Source organism: Pistacia vera, unplaced genomic scaffold, assembly GCF_008641045.1.
Source record: "Pistacia vera cultivar Batoury unplaced genomic scaffold, PisVer_v2 Contig312, whole genome shotgun sequence".
Classification (NCBI taxonomy): Eukaryota; Viridiplantae; Streptophyta; class Magnoliopsida; order Sapindales; family Anacardiaceae; genus Pistacia; species Pistacia vera.
Genome location: NW_022196127.1, coordinates 499,208 through 523,245, shown reverse-complemented (window position 1 = coordinate 523,245; position 24,038 = coordinate 499,208). Strand labels below are relative to the sequence as shown.

Genomic DNA, 24,038 nt, shown 5'->3' with positions numbered 1-24,038 from the left:
AGATTTTTTTACAAAACTACATATTATTGAAATTAAATTTCCTAAAACAAATATTCCACGTTTCTTCGATGTTTGAAGTTTTTCTGTCACATTAGACCAAAATGTTGTCACTATTTTAAAACCGCGCGTGGCCTTGTTTAACCGGGACCCAGGAGCTTCATCGGGTCGGGTTAAGATTTTTACTATTCACCAAACCCTAGAACTTGTGGTGATGAACGCGAACAATTGAAGGCGGGAGTTGGGGTTTTTGAAGAGAAAGTATTGATGAGTGCATGGTGGTGATGAAGTTGATTTTTGATGATGAATCGATTGGAAATCGAAAAACTAGCAGTAGCAAACGCTGGCTTTGCCGATAATTGGCGAGCTAACGGGGTGGGGGTAAGTGGGTTTTGGTCGGAGAAAGAGGAGTATTTTTAGGGTGATAGGGAGGTTGTTGACACCAACGTCGGTGTTAATTCGATTTGGCTAGATCTTGGGTAGATTTTTTGGGGAATAGGCTCAAGGGACATTGGGATTGCATTTGGGGTGTCGTTATCGCCAACCAGTCCACCGGCCAATTTGTATTTGGGTGTGTTTTGATAAATTTCAAACTTATAGGGACTTACTGTCATTTTTAGGATGTTTTTTCCAAATTTTAAAAGTTTTGTCACCCGTTTGATTGGCTGGTCAACCCGGTCAACCCAGGACCCGACAACTTTGCGGGTTTCATCTCGGGTTGGTTATTAAAAATTTAAAACATTGAGCACTATCACGATTTCGGCCTTAAGTCTAATTCTAAAAGAAATTTGTCAAACCTTCAAATTCAAATTAAATTTTAAAAGCATTCTAGTGATGTGCGCTTTCCATTTTCAAAGGGTTTTTTTTTTCCCATTCAAATTAATTATTTATAATCATAGCCTTTTGCTGCTTAATCAAACATCAAACCATTGAAGTTCAAAGAATTTAGTACATTTTGCCACCACTTTAAGTACCTTTTTTAATGAACTCCAAATTTTCTGTGTGTGTGCATACTTTCCCAAAAAATATGGTTTCTTATTCACTTAAAGCCGGCAACCCAAAGCATGTGTGCCTAGAAATCTCAGTTGTGCACGCGAACAACAAACTGATTTACATGCATTTTGATATTCATTCCATTGTCATTGTCTTGTATAGATCTCTTCTTGATCATAATAATAGTTAAGACATTCGAAAAAGATTCACGTTGTTTTAGGCATTTACATTATTAAACCCAGTTCTATTATTTAATATTGCAACTAACATGCTTCTCATATATCGATTTGAATCTGGCAGCTGCATTTTCTGAGACAAACCCTCTTCTGCTTAGACTCATATATTTTGGATTTCTACTGCACTTTTTTGAGTTGGAAACCAACTGAACTTTACTTTAATCAGTATAAGATTATAAAAAAACAGGGCTTTTGATTGTCTTCATATGGAAGGGGACCAGGATAAAATAATCCACGGTGGTTACTTTGTTTTCAATGGATTAAAATGGAGAGCATCATGACTTAAATGCTTCCACAATCTGCAATTCCAGTTTCTGGATTGTGTTGTTCTATTAGTCGTACAATAGAACCGCCCTTAAATAATCTGATTCTCTTATAATATCAACAAATGATTAGATTTTGAAGACCAATAAGAAATAAGTTATTTGTAATTTAATCCGTTATATATCTCTTAAATCTTACAATTTAAGATCCAAAGGTTTGGTTTAAGGTTAAAAAACAGTAAATGGAAGACTTAATTATTGGCTGCTACTTCTGCCAAGGGTATTTGTAACGTGAGCGAGTCATGATAAATTACACTAAGTCTTTTCTCTCTCAAATAACCAAAGTTTTATAAATAATCCTCTCATGCGCAGCTAAGTGTGTCTCCTGCAACACCTGAATCTACACGACTGCGTCTCTCTTGTTGACCATAAATTACCACACAAAACACTGCCATTCGATTCTCTTTCGTTTCTCTCCTCCATGGGATCACAACACCAAAAGATAACAATACACCAAGGATGACCCCAGAAAAAACTTGCTTCCACCCCTTTTTGTTTTTTCTTTCTATGAATGAGACAGTCCCATCTACCAGAAGAGCAAAAATCGCCCGATGCTTCAAACAATGCCCCTCGCAGATGATCAAGAACATGTCTTGGTCTTAGTGGCCTCTTCAACATCGCTCTCAATCAACCTGACAACCCATTTCCATCCCTTGGCATATTTGAATGCATGGCAAAGCTTATCCTGAGAGCCATAACGACAAAGAATGGCTCCGTAGAGATCAGAACGTTTATATTCCATACTATGCTGCGCATAAATCGGTTCATATACCATGAACAAGGTTCATTCGCTGAAAAAGCTATTAATCAGGTGTAGTTTTGCCGTTAATGGAGCTTTTAAGAGGTAAGATGAGTTGGGTGGAGCAACGAGTTGCAGTTCGTGCACTGGTCACCTAGCCAGCCATGAAAAACCTTTGAAGCTGGTTGCCTTGCATGAAGTAGAGATCAGAAATTGGCAAAGAAATAGCTTGCAACTGTCTTCAAGAGTGGTATGAAAAGTTTCTGAGCCTGAAAGAAAGAAGAGAGTGAGGTATCACTGTGATTTGCTCACAAAAGGGCTTGGAGGGTTTGGAGTTAGAGAACAGAAAGGTTGAAGAGGGCTATCAACTTCATTGTTGTCTCTCCATCTCTTGAACTGCTTTGCATGCAAGAAAGGTCTCTCAATCTCATCTGCTGTAAAGAGTTCTTGAAATCGTTGTAACTTATGGGGCGGTTTGGCTATCACAGGTCACCTGCGGGTTTGGGCTGATAAGACACTTTGTCACACCCAAAAAGGAGAGAAAGGGTAGCCAGATTGAAAAAAGTAATAGAGAATCTTTGCAATGTGTCAAGATCTTCAGATATTGGCAGTACTGGCCATTGATTGCTTTTGCTACTTCTCAAGGACCCAGTTACAAGATATCAAGTTAAGAGACTCTGTAGCTTGTTTCTGTTGATTTAGTTGACTTAAAACCCTCAGAAGAGGACAAATAGTTGGGGAAGGCAATCACACAGACCCTCTTACAGATTACCATAAATCTCAAATACGTACTTTGCCGTTCTAGAAAGCTAGTGTATGAGATAAGTACAGAGAACGGACTAAGGAGCAGTGGCTTTGTAGTTACAAGTAAAGTAGCTTCTCTGTCAAAGGATAAGCTACAGAACCACCACTGTCTCTGTTCATATCATTTCACTTTTGTCTACTTGTCGCCAGTCGGTGTTTATTGGCGCTACGTTCCAATTTATGGATTAGCTTAGCACCCATCTGACCCGACCCATCAACTCTACCCGCCCCGAGCCGTGTAGATTTTGCATTTTGCAATGATTATTAGAATTTTACGTGTTTCAGAAAGATGGAGTCAACATCATGTCTGCATCATCCACAACATAACATTTTCTTTCTTCTTTTTTCTTCATCACACGTATTAATAATAATAAAGAAGATATTAGGGCTGATATTTGGTTGCCTGCTTCACGTATTTGGCACGTTATAAAAGTTTTCTTACCAATGATGAATTATTGGAGTGGGGACATAATTAATTAATCTGTGGTTGGTGATGGGCAATTGAAAGAGTAGGTGAGCTAGGAAGAAATTTCACTTTATAATTAATGCGTTTCCGTGAAGATATCCCTTATCCTTATTCTTCTGGTTACTGTGATTAATCATGTATATTTATCCATTGTAAGAGATAGTTGGGATTTGATGAGGATATAGTATTTTTTAATTCATGAAAATCCAATCCAGTACCAACCAAAAATCAATTTATATAGATGAATTACAGAAGATTACAAATGAACCAGAATTATACCATGCATGGTTGTTATTAGGGGAATGTCCTCTTCAGCAGTTTCAAATGTCAATCCAAGTCCTCTCACGGTCTCACCGCCCTGGCTATGAAAAGAGTGTCCTCTTTTTTTTTTTTTTTTTTTAATACTAAATATTCTTCTTGTTTTAATACCCACCAGAAAAGTGTTGACAAAAGTTAAAAAACAAATAAAGAATCTCGTTTATCAAAAAGTAGCTTACCCTCTTCAGGAATCAGGATTAAGCACTTAACGTAATTAACTCCATTTATGGATTTTGAATTAAAATAATAATAATAATCACAATGGGGTGAAAAAAAATTTGTCCTGAATGGTTGTAGTGCCACAAGCGAGGGAGGTCAGTAGGTCACAGTTTTTTTTCTCTTATAATTACCGATACATGTTGAGATTCTTAATTAATGGCTAATAAATAAGAAGATCAAATTTTGGAGTATTATTTAGAGTAAATGACTTTTTCCCACCCAAGGTTTGCCTTATTAACATTTTTCACCCAAAAGGTTTCAAAACACTACTTTTCACCCAAAGTTTGTATTCCGTTAATACTAAACATACGTTTCACTTTCTCAACCGGTGTTTGACGGGTTACCAGGAGCAGTTTTGTAGGGTGGAGTCTAGTGGATTGAAGGGTGGTGAACGATTAAATATTCACCGTTTAAATCAGTCAGAAATTAGCTAAGAACAAAAAATCCTAGCTTTATAGTTACCAACAATCGGTAAAAAATCAGGTATCAGATTAAAAGAGGTTTTATAGAGAAGAGATCGGAGATTCAAATGATGATGACATAGAGAATTTTCTTTATCAAAATTGGTTAAAATCAGCTTTAAGTATTGACGGAATATAAACTTTAAGTGAAAAAGTAATATTTTGAAACTTTTAAGTGAGAAAAACCCTTGGGTGGAAAAAAAGTGTTTACTTTTATTATTTATTAATAAATGGAGGCTTCCAACTGGGCCTATCACCTACGTAGTAGCTCCTCATTTATTTGGTCCCTATTTTATTTTTTTATTTTTTTATTTTTTTTTTTGGTCGGAATAAAAATCAAATTGAAATTCATGGACGACATTTATACTCTATTTTCATTTAATATTAGACTGGGGTCATTTTTCTTCACTATATATATATATATATATATAGAGTGGGGTCATTTTTTATTTTAGAAACGATGATAACGTACCCAACACCTAAAAATCTCAATATAGAATACGTATCTGAACTTTGACTCATAATTTTTTATAAGACTCAAGAAATTATCAGAATAATGGATTTGCGATGTTGCAATTGTTAGAATGTCATGATCAAATTTTGGGAAAAGATAGATAATATAACATATTTGGAGCAAGTTAAAGAGGTTTTAAGAGTAACGTTGAATGCCGAGTGTCTTTGGTGATGTAAGTTATGCTCATGAATAAGCTTATGAAAGAAGGTATAGGCAGATGTATCTAGGTTATATTGAAGATTAATCTGCTCCTTGGAATTTTATACATCTAATTAATTATTTAAAGCTATTGCTTATGTTTTGTTTTTTTCTTCTGCTAAGGGGAGAATCATCTTTCGGTGATCCTAATAAGACAAGGGGGCAGAAATAGAATCATCTTTTCTATGATCCTTACTCATTAGAAGACTACTAAGACAAGGATTAACTCTCATCAGGCTGAAAACTATTAGAGAAGAAGTAGTTGATGACCTTTGTTTTAAATTTATGATCTCTTATCTGTGTATATATGTTGAATGAAAACGCCAGCAGCCAAATTCCTTCTTCCTGCTCATTCCTGCTTCAATTATTAAAACAACTAAAAATTGATCTCAACGTTGTTGATTTCTATTTTATAACTATATAATTCAATGCTGGTTCCAAGCATTTACAAAATTAAGAGATTCTGCCTGGATCCTCCATCTCCATTGACTCTCAGCAAAATCTCTAGTATGCATTCTGACTTATAGTCCAACATTAGAATTGGGGTGTTGATGCTCTGGCCCATTACTACACCTCCTGATATTTTCCTTTTATTTATGTTGATCTACGCACCTTGTATTTTCTAGTTTCAAGATCTTAGGGGTTATTTATTTTTTTTTTACTAATACATCGTCACTATTAGAATTATGTCCTCTCAAAAACTAATTTTAGGTTTATGTAATTAATTTCATATATATTATTTTATGGGTGTTTATTATTTGGTTATTATATGAGATATAATATATATTATTTAAGGACATTGTAAAAGATCATGCTATTGATTAATAAACGTAATCTAAATTTGTTATAGGCATTTATTATTTAAATTATATTATATAGTTATTATGTCTATACTTCTTATGTTGCTATATGATAGAAATTAGAATGATTTGTTCCGTCGTTGAGGTATGACCTTAAGCAAACAAGTAGGTGCAATGTAACAAGTACATGCACAAAACAAGATCAAGTAAAGTATACCTTATAAAGTAATCTTTACTAAATACAGTAAAACTTCTCTATAGTCATAATAGTGGGACTAACTGATTTTATTATTATGAGGAGGTTATAACTTAATTGAGGTATAGTTACAAAAATTATTATTTTGAAATCTTATTTTATAATTCATGTTTTAGTAGTATAGTACTAGGATTTCAATTCATATTTTAGTAGTATTATGATTTCAATTTAGTGCTTCAATTGCCTACTTTTGAAATTGATAGAAGATCGTGTCTTAGAACCAGCAAGATAAGTGTCATTGATGAAACTGTAAATGCAATTGATGTATGATCAATTGATGTGAAGCCACAGACAATTACCAATGGTTTTAAGCACTGCAAAATTAGGACCCCCAGTATCGATGAATTGCAAGTTATAAATGAAGTGGATGAGGAGAATAAAAGAGTATTGCAGAATTAAAGGATCAAATTCGACATCTTCACTACATTAATCAAATGGATATTAATGTCTTCCTTGATCATCAAAATGAACAATAAATCGTATATACTTTAACCAAAGAAGAAATTATTACAGCAATTAGACAAGTAGATAAAATAAATAATCCTAAGGATGATAGTATGAAAATATAAAAAGTTTTTTGCTATGAATCTCTAAACATACTCAAGAAGCTAAAAATATTTTTGCTTCAACAAGAAGGTGTCCAATCTAGCGAGGTATTACGTACTCGTAAGGTAAAAAATGTGGTAACAATTCTAAAGCATAAGTCATTATCTCAAACAATTTTAGATAAATATTTTATTTCATCTTAAACTTTTAATGTAACATAACATATATTTATTTATAATATTCAGTTAATTACTACTATGTAGAGGCAACTTTCCTTAAGGTAAGAATTAAAAAAATTATAACTTATTACAATGTGGAGTTTATTCTTATTTATAACTATCCCAAATTGAAACTATAATTTTTTATGACTACGTAGAGTTTATTCTTATATAGAGTATCACTATAGAGAGGTTTTACCGTATATAGAAATGGTAACTTTGCTACAATTCGCTAATTGTCCTTAGGCCTAAGAGACTTATGTGTTTCTATTTATTATTTATATAACTTTGATGTTACCGACCAATGATGCTAATCTATAGACTATGTACAGGCACTTTGGGTTATGTTTATAATATGTATATTACATAAATGCTCAACATATAATCCACTATTCTCAAGTGTGAGAAAGTATACTCAACTTATTTTCGCAGAAGTATTAGAATTAAAGAAAGTTGACCAATGGGTTTACAAGAATAGTTTTTTGTATGATATTATTTATATCTATATATAAAATTGTTTTTTAAATATTGTTAAAGTCCAATTAGATTATGAAAACCAAATGATTAACTATTTGCATGAATTAAGTGATTCATGTGGAGTATAGTATAGTGGAAAGACGTATGAGTGTAAATTGTATTAAAAAACAGGTTTAATTTGTAATTCTTTTATTCTTCAGAGGTAAATTGTAATATGTTGACGAACATTATTGCTAACTAAGGTCAAATATAGCAATATATCAATTGCTAACTAAGGTCAAATTTTTAATTATTGTATAGAATTCATAAATATTATATGTTAGATCTTGGGTTTTATATTAAAATTAGTTTTAAATAATGTAATTATTGTGATATAATTCTGTGTGTCACAACTTTAACATTCAAAAATTTTAAATTTAGATTTCATAATTAATTCAACTTTATGATTTAATAAAAAAAAATTAAATTAACTTTTATAAGCTTCATTACATTATAAGAATTTCTAAAAATGTTTTCTTTTCATTAATTTTATGGTGCATTTTATTAGAATCAATTCAAGACTTTGTATTATTACATTGTTTTTTTTTTTTTTTTTTTTTTTTCTCGTAGGATTTGAATTTTGAAGACCAAAAAGTAAAAAATTTAACCCTATTTTAAGAGTCAAATTAAAACTTTTAATAGTTGGATACACTTAAAATTTAAGATAATGTATACAGAAATCAGTTTAGGATTGCATATAAATATAATACCTATCTTAAAGCATATATATCAAATCAATTACCAACAAAAAATGAGTTTACAATTTTTTCCCTAAGGTAACATAAAATAAATTTTTCCCTTCAAATATCTAAAATAATAATTTATCATTTATAATCTGATATGTTAATGTTTTCGTCATCTGATGATTATGATTAATACATTTTAAACTTAAACCGTTAAATCAAACAGTAAAACCCTAACGAATTACTACATAATGGGAAAATTATTATTTATAGTAACTAAGTGGGAAATTTTTTATTTATGATACCTCAAGGAAAATTAATAAACTCTAACAAAACAGGGGAAACCTGGAATGGGTTGCTCAATCAGCTGTGGGCTATTCCAATTCGGACAAATTAAATTGCTTCTAGTAACTACCATATTCAGTCCGTTCAGGAATCTTACTACTTCAAGTCAAGGAGGTAGGCAGGTAGCTTACGCAGATTAAAAAAGAAAAAAAAGGAAAGAAAAGAAAAGAAAAACATTTCCATTCTTGAAATGCTATGTGCCTATGTGCTTTCGGTTCCTGCACGTTATTCCTTTTGTGTAGCATTTTAAAATAGAATTTAGTTACACTCGCAAAAAAAAAAAAAAAAAAAAAAAAAAAAAGATTTATTCGGCCTTTATAGAAGAAAAGAGGTGAGTCAATACTTACAGTGGGTCTCTCTTTTGTCAGCAGATATATTATATATTCAGTAATAAGTATTTATCACTCAATAATGCTACTTTTGGTTAAAGGCAAATCTTAGTGAGCAAGGTACAATAATTCATTCCCGAAAGGATATTTTGGCTTCGTTTGGTTCAAAATTGGGAATATTACTCTTAGTATTCTCAAAAAAGTTAAATAGTAAAATACCCAAAAACTCTCATTTTTTGGAATATTACTTTCAATATTATTCAAATTTTTTTAAACCCTCTAAATTTGTTAATTTAATTAAATATCCCTAAATATTTTTTAAAAAATTATAAAAACACCCTAACAATCCACATTTACCAGATTCCGGCCACCACAGCCAGAAAATGACCGGAATCTGGTAGGATGGCGCACTACCGGCTGAATATGGCCGGTAGTGCGTCGATCTAGTCTTTTTCATTCAGAAAAGACCACGGTGGATCTTGCCAGAAAAGGCCAGATCTAAGGTCAAAGATTTGGCCGTAACAGTCGGTCACGACGGCCAACAAACGATCGTCGTTGACCATCAACGACGACCGTTTGTTGATAGTCGTTGAGAGCAAATACGGCCAAATCTGGCCGTAGATCTAGCCTTTGTCGGTGGATCTGGTCGGAAAAGGTCATAGCGGCGCATGACCGGCAACATCCAGCCGGTCATACACCAATAAGACGACTCCGGCCACCTCCGGTGGTGGTGGCCAGCTGGGGGTATTTGAGGATGGGTTAGAGGTGTTTTTGTTAACTTTTAATGTTTTATTATAGGGGGTATTTTGTAAAAAAAACAAATATAAAGGGTATTTTTTAGTTTATAAATCCTACCTCGTAATACCCGTCCAATTCACCTTTTTTTTTTTAACTTTTTTCAAAACCTCCAAATTTTGAACCAAAGGAAGCCTTTAAATTTATGGAATCACAAATTTTACAGTTGTGTCAATAACTTCACCTAAATTTTCAGTTGAAAGCTTCATCCAAATCTGATGATCAGGGAATAACAGAGTTGTTGTTATGAAAAATCATCATCAAATGAGATAGACATATGACATATTATTTTGGACAAGAGGAAAGTCATTACAGAGAAATACAGATGTGTTGCTCATGTTCTTTTGCACCTCTTTCCATAAATTTAATTGTTGTTTATAAGATGTTGAATTTTCTATCTACAAATTTTTAAAGGGCAAGTAGACAACAGAAAAGAGAGTTGCTGCGACAGATCTCACAATGGGAAAATTAATTAATTTGTAGCATGTGAAATTTTGGATGTGATATATGTTCAAATTGCAAGTAGCCATTTAACGATTGATTAAATGTAATCCAGCAATTAATTGCAACAACTCCGTGTATGTAATTTGGTCAACCACATTCAAGTTCAGCCATTTGTGATCTGAATCCAAATGGACAGTTAAGTCAAAGTCATCACAGCTTTATTACCTTGAATGAAGGAAAGACAGAGTTTTACCCCCCAGTTGTTACATTATTTTAGATCATTATTCTATTATGTTATTTTGATTAAAAATAAGATATGTGTTTATATATTTATTGGGTCAATTCAATTTGAAAATTAATCTAATTCAAATAATTTTTTTTTTTTTTGTCTAAAAATGAAAAGAGGCTTTGTTTTCAAATTATTCAACTCTATTCAACTAAAAACATTTTTCTTTCTCTTTCCAATTTAAAAATTAATCCACCCAAGACCATCACTGCTAATCGCCAAACGTGGTTGGAACGACATACGACCGGTCAAATATGGTCGTTGACGACCAGATTCTGGTTGTTAATGGCCAGATCTACTGCCATTGACAATAGCCAAATTTTGGCGATATATCTGATCAAAAACAACCATATCGTCGTACAACCAGTCAAATCCAACCGATTGTGCATCATTCTAGAGATTGACGATAGTGGCCAACGACCGACTGTCCTCTTGGATGACTGGGGTGCTTTAATTAATTTTTAAACTTTTATTGTGATAATATATAACTAAATTAACAAATGTATGAGATCAAAAAAATAATTTAAATATTTTTAAAAAATATACCAAATAACTATTCTATCTTATAAACCTTATTAAAAAAATGTACCATATAACTATTCAACATTTTATTCAATTATGATATAATTTTAAGATATTTTATCAAACAAATTTTTAAATTCAAATCCAATTTGATCTTACTCAAATCAACTCATCATAATAACATTTTTTAAAAATGGTAACAAACAGGCCCCAATCATTAATTGAATTAATGATTTTATGAAGATTGCTACCCAATAACCCATAATTAGAAGAGTGATTGACAGGGCGGTAGAAAGAGGGTGAATAAAGCCAAGAGTGAAAGAAAAGCAAAGCAAAGAAAAAGATGTAATAGATAGGCTACAAGAGTCCAGAAGTAATGAATTAAAGAGTGTCTCCTATCCCCTCAACCTCAAGCTTCACCAAAAGAATAAATACAAAGCAATATATGGTAGGCACCAGCTCAGAGATTCATAACAATAAATACTAATTTGTAATCAAACAAACAAATGGCAATTAAATATCATCAAAAGTGAAACTAAAGCCGTAATTAAAGTGACACATGAGGGGGTGGGGGTATATGAGTAATCATCTCTCTAGAACATCAAAGCGATCACACCCAATCCAACGCCCAGTCCACCCACCAATTTCTGTACGCCCTTCACCGTTTCTGCCCCACTCTGCAAAAATTCAGAATATTAAATCCTAAATATTATTAAAAAAATAAAACTCACAATTAATGATATCATGCAACCCCGTGTCTGTACAGTGTCCTATCTACAGTCTTTACATTAACTTCGCTGTTTCTTGTTTAGTAGTTTCAGGTGAAATTAGTTATTGACAAAAGCTACCACAACTGTCGTTATTTTTTTTTTTTTTTAATAAACACCTAACATAAAATAAATTATATTTGTAACCGTTTAATTTCTATCAACTAATTTAAGACTCAAAATCAACTTAACACTTGAATCACTTTCGTGCTACATCCAAGTACGATGATATGTTTGGGTTTAGGATGTCTTTAATCAGTTTTAATTAGCTTAAACAAGCCTACTAATTAAGGGCTAAGAGTGTTGATCGTCCTAGATCTGGATGCGCATTGCACGCCACAAACCAACTAAACAAAGAAACTCAAAAGTAAGAAGTAAGTACCTCATCGGCCGCCACAGATGGGCCGGGAGCAGATGCTTCCAAGCTCGGTCCCGGAGCCTCCTTAGGTGGCGCAGGTGGGCCCAACAAAGCCGGGCCTGGAGCAGGAGCAATGTGCTTCTTCGGCTTCTTCTTCTTGCTTGGAGCCGGTGCCGGCACCTCCACAGGAGTAGTAGGAGCAGCCACTGGAGCTACAGGGGCGGCCTCCGGAGCAGTTGTTGGGGCGGGTGATGGAGGGGATTTCGCCACTGGAACTGGAGCTGGCGGCGAACTCACGGGCGCAGCTGCGGGAGGAGTTGATGTCGGTGCTTCGACAGGAGCAGGAACAGTCTCTTTAGTTGGAGCAGTTGCCGGGGTCGCAACGGGAGCGGGTGATTTCGGCTTCGCCGGGGCTTTCGCAGGAGCTGTAACAGGAGCTGTTACAGGGGCTGTAACAGGAGCTTTAACGGGAGCTGTTGTCGGTGGGGCAGCGGATACTGGAGTTTTTGTGGGCGCGGCAGCTGGAGACTGGCCACCGACACCGGCGACAATGATGCACACAAATGCAAACGCGATTGCGCATTTCTGATCCATGTTTTGAAAAGATTACGCAGAGGTTTAGCTAGTGACACTAGCAATAGTAGCAGAGAGTGTTATAAATAGACTAAATCCAAGTAACGGAAGAGTTTTAGTTAAATCTGACCCGTTAAAATAAATGGGACCACCGTCAAATGGGCCCGAAATAGCCGTTTGATTAACGATACATTTTGGGTCCCACATAGAGTATCAAACAAAACGACAGTGCAATGTGGCGCTTGACACAGTCTGGCTGGTCCCGCATTTTAGGCCCATTAGGTGTATGTGACATGGAACAATAGATTAATAGATTAATTAATAGTGGGTAGAAAAAAGTTAGAACCAGTCATAAATTTTCCCCGCGACATATGCTTAATATAGTTAACATCATGTATCCGTCTTTTTTTTATGTTTCTCTGCTAAATTTAAAGCTTTCACAACTCCCTTCGTCCTTCAAACCAAAATAATTACCAAAAACATCATCAAATATTCGATCCAATGCTTAACATTATTATTTCTTTATCTAATAATAATAAACTTTCAAATAAATTTACATTTGTATGTTTATTTGCAACTAATATTTGAAATAATAAAGTAAATAATAGTACTCTAAATGTTTACATAACGATGTTTTGTAAAAAATAAAGTAAAGGGATAAGTTTTATTATAATACCATTTAGATACTACTATTTGATGATTACAAATTTTAATTTATTCAAATTAAATTTAATGGATCCAAAATGAAACAAGAGTTGTAACTAATATTTGTCAAAATATTTTTTTTTTTTTTTTTTTTTTTTTTCTTGCTAAAATTTTTTAACGTGTTTGTAATGACTTGGAAATCATTAATTGTATTTTGATTTCATATAAACATCAAGTGATATAGTTGGTTTTAATTTTAGATTTTTTTTTTTTTTTTTTTAGTAACTGAGGTGTCCGAGCTAGCTTGCGGACAATTTATTTAATTATCAGGGTCCATTGAACATCCTACAAGCTCAAAATATCAAGTAAGTCACAATGTTATTATGATAGATGATCCCCCAAGGTTTGAACCTAAGAACTCAAGAAAGAAAGCAAAACCCCTTTGATCACCAGACAAACTCCTTGAAGTTTAATTTTAGAATTAGGTTAAGTTGATATTAGTATAATCACCATAACACTTTATTGTGCTCAACATGTCTTATAATAATAAGAATTTATTTATTTTTCCACATAAAAACATATAATTGAAAAAAAATAAAAAAAAATCATAGTAATTCACAATTTTCGTTTTATATGACACATTGTCTTAAAAAATGTTATTATTTGTTGTTATATTTTGATATTAGTTCACTGTTATTCATGCATCAAACTTTGATATAAGATTATTATTAAAATGGTAAAAAAAAAAAAAAAAAAATTATGCCAGATTCTCAATCCCAACAATCACTGACTTGTATAATAAATTATAAATTAAATTAAAAAGAAAAGGTATAGAGTGACACGTTTGGTAACCTTACTCTGATGATGGCTTTAATATCAAATGATTCTAGGGTGGCTTGGGGTGTAATATGTCATGTACTGAATATTGATCTGAAATTTGTTTGGCGGAGAAGCAGTTGATACAGCTGGATGATTAAGGCGTGGGGTCTTTCCCACAGTGAAAAACCAACTAGAGCTGGCCACGTGGGGTTGTTTGACAATAATTACTTGATGTTGTACTTTAGTTGGATTTTTGGCCCACCGCCAAACGTGGGGCCTATTCAAAAGCTGTCTTGCTTACCGTGCCGTGTAACCAATCTTTTGTTCCGGTTATAATCTTACGATTCTGTAAAGTTCTGAGCCGACCAACCAACTATCTTTGGCCGCGTTTCTTACCTTTAACCTTAAAAAATATATTCTCCTTTACTACCATATTTCTCTTTTCCTCTTTTTATTTTTTAAATATATATACAAAGACGGGAGATAGAAAATGACAAGAGGTTTTGATTTTCACAATTTTTTTTTTTTATGTGCAGGAAAAAAAATATATATATATATATGGTTCAAATTTATCCCTTCTAAATCAAACTCCTAATTACGATTATATGATCTAATTTTAGATCAAACCTGAAAAGAAATTCGATGAAAGATCTTGTTTGTCAAGCATATTTAAAAAGATCAGATTTTAATTTAACTCTTATTACAGGTTTTGAACTTCCTAATAGGTCGGGAGTCCATTTGGAAAATGCACTTGTATCACGAATTAGGAGAATAAAGGTAAGTAAAGTATTAAGAATATATAGTAGATCTAAAACAATAATTTATAACGCCTAAATTAGAGTTTTTGGGGGCCACAAAACAAAAATGTCTCAGACAATTTGTGAATTTATTGATTTGCTTTATTTGTCAAGTGGTTACTTCATACACGTAAAACTCTTAACAAAGTTGACGAAGTAAAGGATAAATTCTTCCACATCTTTATCATCTTTAGATTAGAAATAGAAGATTGATTGACGATGAAGACATTTAATATATGGGTGAGCGGTTCCGGGTACTTTTATTTTTTAGAGAAATCGGAATCGTACAATGCAGTTTCCAAAAAAAAGAATCAAAAATCAGAACTGCACAGTGCAGGTTTTTAATTTCAAGGAACCGGAACCTAAAATGCAGGTTCTGGTTTCTTTCCCAGGTACCCGTAAAAAATAAATTACCCCCTATTAGTTTATAAAATAACAAAAATACCTTAAAAGTTTACAAATATACCCCTAACAATTTTGATTACTTATTCATTTTGTCCAATGTGCTCATAAATTCTCTCTCTAAGCAACACTTGAATTCAATCAATTCCACAATCACATAAAATTCCTCAATCAAAACCAAAACACAAACATCATACTATCATCTATAATTTAATATTATAATTAATTAAATTTATAATTATTTAATTAAGTATTGTACTAAGTTTATAATAGAATATTATAATTAATTAGTAATCATACTATAAATCATAATGTAATGTTATAATTAATTAAAATTTTAATAATTTAATTAAGTAATATACTAATGTAGTAAATTACTAATGTTTATAATATAATATTATAAATTTATAATTAATTAAGTAATCATTTAATTATATAATGCTATAATTAATAAGTGATTATAACATTACATATATTATAATCACTTAATTAATTAAGTAATAATTTAATTATAATGTAATGTTTTAATTAATTAACTTTCTAATAATTTAATTAGTATTGTACTATGTTTATAATAGAATCTTATGGTTAATTAAATAATATTGTTTTATAACTAATGTTATAATTAATTAAGTAATCATACTATAAATTTATAATGTAATGCTATAATTAATTAAATTTCTAATCATTTAATTAAGTATTGCGCTAATGTAATAATTACTAAGTTTATAATATAATGTTATAATTAATTAATTAATAATTTAATTATGTAAGTTATAATTAATTATGTGATTATGCTAGATATAATGTTATAAATAATCATACTATAAATCTTTAATGTAATATTAGAGCTGGGCAAGGGACCGGTCCCTGCGGGCCCAGGCCTGGGCCTGTTTGGGACTGGTCCTAAATGGGACCAGTCAACCAGACCCGGACCAGGCCTTAGCCTGGTCCCATGGGTTTGGATAATTTTATTTTTCCCCCTTAATTTTTTTTATATTTTGGGGCAAAACAAATTTTATAGGGGGTTTTTAGTATTTTTTAGGATTGATTAGTAAGTTTCTAAAAATTTAATTAATTTTAAAAAACAATAAATTAATAGTTAATTTTAATTTTTAACATAAATGTAATATCACATTTCACACATTCACGCTTCACAAATAACAATTAAATAAATTTTTTTTTTAAAATTATTCATCTTCAATTTCATCGTCAACACTAGTTACTTATTCAAATCTGTATTCCTAAAGAGTTCGAGTAGTTCGAGATCTTCAGGGTGCTGTTGTAGTCTTCTTTCTGTATGAGTCCAATCCCGTAAACACGTTATCACTTCAATCATCTTATCGGTTAAAGAACATCTTCTGTCTTCAACAATCCGACCACTCGTTGAAAATGTTTCTTACTCATAGTTCTCTCTTTCAGCCGTTAACAATTACTGACTTTTAGTATTTACCTCATAATTAAGATTAAAATTTTGATGTGGTTGAATAATTGAAGAGTCAATATTTATTTATTTGTATAATTCTACGATCAGATTGAAGCCATATAATTCAAGGTTTGGTTTTCATCTTCTTTTTTTTTTCCTTTTTACTTTTATTGTCAATTGTTTTCGCAGTTTTATTTATTTAATTAATTTAACTTGTCTGAATTAGCTTGTAGGTATTTGGATCTGATGCTCATATTTGGGTTTTATTGATATATATCGATTGAATCTGATATTTATGCATCTGGGTTGATTAGATCTCTTGTGGATTTGAATTGTCTTAGATATTAATTAGAGTTCCGTGACGGATCTTGTTTTGGGGAATTGTAGTTGAATTATATTCACTTTCTTGTTTTTGGTTATTAAGGACTAGAATTTGACGTACCAGGTAATCAGACTATTGAAAAAGTTAACTTTTTTTTTTTTTTTTTTAATAAATTTTATAAAATTTTATTTTAACGCTTATAATTTATACTTATTTGGGGGTTTAAATAATTTTACAAAGGACTAAAATGATAAAATGTAAAAAAACTTTGAAAAGGGCCCAGTGAAGGGCCCGGGCCCTCCTCATTAGGCCTGGTCCCAAAACTTAGGACCGATCCTTCGGTCTTGAGACCGGGTTTTGATACTGGGCTTTTGGGCCCGGTCCCAAATGCCCAGCTCTATGTAATATTATAATTAATTTAATTTCTAATTATTTGATTAAGTATTGTACTAATGTTTATAATGAAATGTTATAATTAATTAATTAATCATTTAATTAAGTAATTATTTATTTATAATATAATGTTATAATTAATTAAATAATTATTTAATTATAATGTAATGTTATAATTGATTAAGTAATCATTTAACTAATAATATATTAATGCTTATCAATTTATCATATATAATTAATTAATTATTAATTTACTACATATATACTTAGAACTTGATAATTGAAGTAAATAACTAAATATTATATTATTATTCAATCAAATATACTATTTTATTAAAAAACAATTCTTTTAATAACATTAAAACACTTTTAATTGGTCCTAATTCTAATTATACATTTAATTAATCAAAACTTTAATATTAATATATTATAATTTATTAAAGCTTTTATATGGTGTAGTTTATATGTAATAAGTATAATGATATATTTATTTAATTAAGTTATTGTAAAAGTTTAACTTTTTCCATTTTAAAGTTTTTTATATGTAAAATTACAATAGACCTCCCATTTTTCACAGATATTTTATTTTAGCTCAAGTTCTAAATCAGGGTATTCGCTGCAGGTTCCAAGCCGGGTACCTATTGCAGGTTCTTTTTTCCTGGTTCCGGTTCCTCCACATGTAGGAACCGAAACCGGAACCGAAACTGTATTGTGTCGGTTCCAAAAAAATGAAACCGAAACTTACCTGCATAATGTTGTTCCAGGTAGGTTCCGATTATATCCACAGGTTTCGGTTCTACCCACTACCCGCGCTCACCTTTTTAATACCATAATCACTTCCTTCACCGAGTACCAACAAGGGGTAAATGACCGAATTATAGGCCCAAAATTCAATCATGCTCTTAGCTGTCTGAATGGTGTCTTTTGGGGCTCAGAACAAAACTCCATGGGCTAAGCTTGATTTAAGCCCAATTAAATCTCTTTATAATTCTCTCATGTAACAATTGAACAAGGCATTAAATGTTTGGTGACGTGGTTGTTCCATTGCTCCATAACTTGAGAACGATTGATACGATTTTTGTTGGCTAATAGGTGTATATGTTACTTATTTCAATATTAATTTATATTTTAAACGGGGCTTAAATGAAAAATTAGGTGGAGTTTGAATAACTACACTGTAGATTGAATTTTAAATTAGTAATGATATTCAGACTTTGTTAAATCTTTTTTTAAGCCCCCATAAAATTTTTTCTTTTTGGGGTAGAATTATGAATATTTTATATGTTAATTTATCAATATAAAAATTATAATGCTAGACATCCAAAAGTTATCATAAAATTCTTATTTGTTATGATGTGTAATTCTATGTAACGTCGTGGTATAATGGTAATACCAAATAAGATGCACATCAATTGGGGACATAAATTTTGGGATAACTTTTAGGGCGTGTTTGGTTGAGGGGAATGTTACATAACTCCAGTAATGTCATCTTATTCCGGTAATCCTCTAAAACTAATAGTAATTACTGTTGGTTATGTAGGTGGTAATATGAATACCATAATTTTCTTAGGTATTTTAAAATTACTTGGTAATCTTAATTTTGTTACAATTGTATCCCTAACAAATACAATTTTAGGACATTATTACCCTTATTTTTAAAATAATTTACCAAGAACACCCTAGCCACCTTCTGACGATTGTCGGCCACCAACTCCACCGTTCATCGTCTGCCATCATCACCAACCAACGACTGCCTGTTGCTAGCTAGCGGTGGTGGCCGACAGTAGACTGTTCTCTTGGGTGGCTGGGATGTTTTTGTTAATTTTAAAACTTTTATTGCGGAGTGTTTTAGCTAAATTCTCAAATGTAAGATGTTAAAAAATAGTCTAAATAATAATATAATATCAATAATATTAAAAAAGAAGGGCAATTCAGTAATCTATATAACATACCACCCACCAATTTATTCCTTCCAACCAAACATATCAATATAACATACTACCAATTTATTTCAATCTAATTAACCAAACACATTTTATATAACATTCCCAATAATCTTCAAAGTAATCTATCTTTCCATTAATATAATATATTTCAAATATTAAAATGAAAGATTTTTTTACAAATACTACATATTATTGAAATTAAATTTCCTAAAATAACAAATATTCCACGTGTTTCTTTCGATAGTTTAGAAGTTTTTCTGTCAATTAGACCAAAGTGTTGTCACTATTTTAAAACTCAGCTTGGCCCGACCGGTTTAACCGGGACCCAGGAGCTTCATCGGGCCGGGTTAAGATTTTCACTATTCACCCAAAACCCTAGAATTTAGGATAATGAACGACGAACAATTGAAGGCTGGGATGTTGGGGTTTTTGAAGAGAAAGTGTTGATGACTGCAATGGTGGCGACGAAGTTGATTTCCGATGAGTGAATCGATTGGAAATCGAAAAACCTAGCAGCAGCAACAACTGGCTTTTGCCGACGATTGGCGAGGCTAACGGGGGTGGGGTGAGGTGGTTTTGGTAGGGAGAAAGAGGGGAGTATTTTCAGGGTGATAGGGAGCTTGTCGATGCCAACATCAATGAGATCTAGCCTGAAATGCCGACGTTGGGGTCAATTCGATTTTGGCCAAATCTTGGGTAGATTTTTGGGGGAATAGGCTCAAAAGACGATTGAGATTGCATTTGGGGTGTCATCACCGCCAACCAGTCGTCGGCCGATTTGTATTTGGGGTGTGTTTGCTAAATTTCAAACTTATAGGGATTTCGTTATAATTTTTAGGGATGTATTTGCTAAATTTTAAAAGTTTTGTCACCCGATTTGATTGGCTGGTCAAACCGGTCAACCCAGGACCCGACAACTTTGCTGGGTTTCATCTCGGGTTGGTTATTAAAAATTTAAAACATTGAGCACTATCACGATTTCGGCCCTAAGTCCAATTCTAAAAGAAAATTTGCCAAACCTTCAAAAATTCAAATTAAATTTTCAAAAGCATTCTAGTGATGTGCGCTTTCCATTTTCTCAGGGTTTTTTTTTCCCATTCAAATTAATTATTTAATCATATTAGCCTTTTGCATGCTTAATCAAACATCAAACCATTGAAGTTCAAAGAATTTAGTACATTTTGCCCACCAACTTTAAGTACCTTTTTTAATGAACTCCAAAATTTTCTTTGTGTGTGCATACTTTTTCCCAAAAAATATGGTTTCTTATTCACTTAAAGCCGGCAATCCCCAAGATCATGTGCCTAGAAATCTCAGTTGTGCACGCCGAACAACAAACTGATTTACATGCATTTTGATATTCATTCCATTGACATTGTCTTGTATAGATATTTTCTTGATCATAATAATAGTTGAAGACATTCGAAAAAGATTCACGTTGTTTTAGGCAATTACATTATTAAACCCAGTTCAGTATTATTTAAATATTGCAACTAATCATGCTTCTCATATAGTTCGATGTTGAATCTGGCAGCTGCATTTTCTTGAGACAAACCCTCTTCTGCTTAGACTCATATATTTTGGGATTTCTACTGCACTTTTTTGAGTTGGAAACCAACTGAACTTTACCTTTAATCAGTATAAGATTATAAAAAAACAAGGGCTTTTGATTGTCTTCATATGGAAGGGGACCAGGAATAAATAATCCACGGTGGTTACTTTGTTTTCAATGGATTAAAATGGAGAGCATCATGACTTAAATGCTTCCACAATCTGCAATTCCAGTTTCTGGAGATTGTGTTGTTTACTAGTAGTCGTACAACTGTGATTCTCTTATAATATACAACAAATGATTGGATTTTGAAGACCAATAAGAAATAAGTTAGTTGTAATTTAATCCATTATATATCTCTTAAATCTTACAATTTAAGATCCAAAGGTTTGGTTTAAAGTTTAAAAACAGTAAAATGAAAGACTTAATTAATTGGCTGCTACTTCTGCCAATGGGTATCCGTATTATGTAACGTGAGCGAGTCATGAATAAATTCCAGCAAGTCTTTTTCTCTCTCATAATAACCAAAGTTTTATAAATAATCCTCTCATGTGCAATTTATGGTCAACGAGTTGCAGTTCGTGCACTGGGTCACCTAGCCAGCCATGAGAGAACCTTTGAAGCTGTTGCCTTGCATGAAGTAGAGATCATAGAATTGGCAAAGGAAATAGCTTGCAATTGCTTCCAAGTGGTGTATGAAAAATTTCTGAGCCTGAAAGAAAAGAAGAGAGTGAGTTATCACTGTGATTTGCTCACAAAAGGGCTTGGAGGGTTGGAGTTAGAGAGCAGAAAGGCTGAAGAATGGGCTAGTCAACTTCAATGTTGGTCTCTCCATCTCTTGAACTGCTTTGCATGCAAAGAAAGGTCTCTCAATCTCATCTGCTGTAAAGAGTTCTTGAAAATCGCGTGTAATTTATGGGGCGGCTTGGCTAATCACAGGTCACCTGCGGGTATTGGGCTGATAAGAACACTTTGTCACACCCAAAAAGGAAGAGAAAGGGTAGCCAGATTGAAAAAAGTAATAGAGAATCTTTGCAATGTGTCAAGATCTTCAGATGATTGGCAGTACTTGGCCATTGATTGTCTTTTGCTACTTCTCAAAGACCCAGTTACAAGATATCAAGTTATAGACTTTGTAGCTTTGTTTCTTGTTGATTTAGTTGAACTTAAAACCCTCAGAAGAGGACAAATAGTTGGGGAAGCAATCACACAGACACTCTTACAAGATTACCATAAAATCAAATACGGTAACTTGAAGTTAAAGAGCAAGAAAGCTGAAAGAGCAGTGGAGGAAGTTTGGGATTTGAAGGTGGAAAAAAGAAAGAAAGAGAAGCTCATGCCAGAACAAGATTTGAAAGAGAAACAACTCTTAGTAGGTAAGTTGAAGCAAGAAGGTAACGAGGAGTTCTGGTCTGGTTACATTGAAAAGGCTGCGAAAAAGTATACGGAGGCTTTGGATTTATGCACAGTCTTGAAGATGAGGAAAGAGAGGGTTGTTCTTTATAGCAATAGAGCTCAGTGTTATTTGTTGCTAAAGAAGGCAGAAGCTGCCATTAGTGACACAACAAGAGCAATATGTTTATCCAGTGAGTTGAGGTCTCACAGTAAGAGTTTGTGGAGAAGATCACAGGCGTATGACATGAAAGGATTAGCCAAAGAGAGCTTGGTGGATTGCTTAACCTTCATCAGTAGTCGCATGAAATCTAAACATCCCAAAACCAAGCCGGTCAAGATCCCATACTACGCGGCACATATGATCAACAAGCAGATGAATGCCACGTGTCCTTTCAACGGTGCCAATTCTAAGACGTATAATAGAGACAAAGAAAAAGTAGAACAATCCAACGGACAAGAGCAAGACCTCGACAAGGACATGGCGATTCACAAAAAGAATGCTCCGGGTAGGTCCAAATTTTATTCAACGTATATATTTTTGTGAGATTCAAAGCCTCTGGTAAGTGTATTGATGGGGATTCTTGTACAGGTTTGCCCACCAATTCCAGTATTGAAGAATTGTTGATTGAGAATGGCTGGAAAAGAAGAAAGGCCGAAAGGGCAGGACGACGAAGGAAAAAAGGAATTAGAGTGGCTGTGGATTCACACAAATCAGAATGTAAAGATTTTCCATAAAATATAAATAGTTTTGCATTTACGATAACAGTATTTGAATGTATACTAATCATTTAATCTTATGTTTCTTTTAAGAATGGTTTTATCTGTTGAGTTGATTAAGAAGATAGAATTTTACTTTAGATATACCAATTACAATTATGTGATCTCTATCACCTAATCCCACTACCTTGCACTTTGGAAGATTTGATAAGTTTGAATTTGGTATCGTACCTAACTCACTAATTATGCTTTAAACAAAGATCTAAAATACTAAAATAATGTTTATATGTGGAAATATCCCAAAAGTTTATTGCTTTTTGTCTTAATCTCCTTGGGCGTTAGGTAAATCTATTGTTGAAATTTTGCAAAAGAGTAACCACATTCTAGAGAACTATTTGATTTGCTGAATAATTGATTGTAGAACGTAAATGCAATGTTTTAATAATCAACTCGCGGTGAAACCGACAAAGTTGTTGGGTCCCAGGTTGACTGGTTTTATTGGTCGGTCAAACCGAGTATCAAAAAGTTTAAAATGAAGCAAATACACCCCTAAAAATTTGTTAGATCCCTAGAGGTTTGAAATTTAACAAACACACTCCAAGGTAGTAATCCCAATCATTCCTTGAGCCAATTCCTCGAAAAATCTACCCAAGATCTGATTCAATTTCGACCAGATCTCACCATCGCCAACATCAACAACCCAAGTCAGATCTCACCATCGCCAATGTTGACAACCGTCCACATCACCACGAATTTACTCCCCTCAACCTCTTGATCAATGCCCATCTCACCCCACCCTCATTCGCCTCGCCAATCGTCGACTGTTGTCGCTACCAGTTTTTTTTTATTTCCAATTGATTCACTTACCGAAAATCACCACCGTCACCATCGTTGCACTCACCAACCCTTCCTCTTCAA

General features: G+C 32.9%; 1 protein-coding gene and 1 pseudogene across 1 annotated transcript; one reads left to right on the top strand and one right to left on the bottom strand.

Moving 5' to 3' along the window:
• Positions 1–2,056: 2,056 nt before the first annotated feature.
• On the top strand, positions 2,057–23,177 carry LOC116136414 (annotated as a pseudogene).
• LOC116136382 (lysine-rich arabinogalactan protein 18) lies at positions 11,386–12,774 on the bottom strand. The gene is made up of 2 exons (XM_031422099.1): positions 12,158–12,774; positions 11,386–11,685 (listed from the first exon to the last, which is right to left on the bottom strand). The coding sequence occupies exons 1-2, from the start codon at positions 12,725–12,727 to the stop codon at positions 11,602–11,604; spliced, it is 654 nt and encodes a 217-aa protein (XP_031277959.1). The 5' UTR covers positions 12,728–12,774; the 3' UTR covers positions 11,386–11,601.
• Positions 23,178–24,038: the final 861 nt, after the last annotated feature.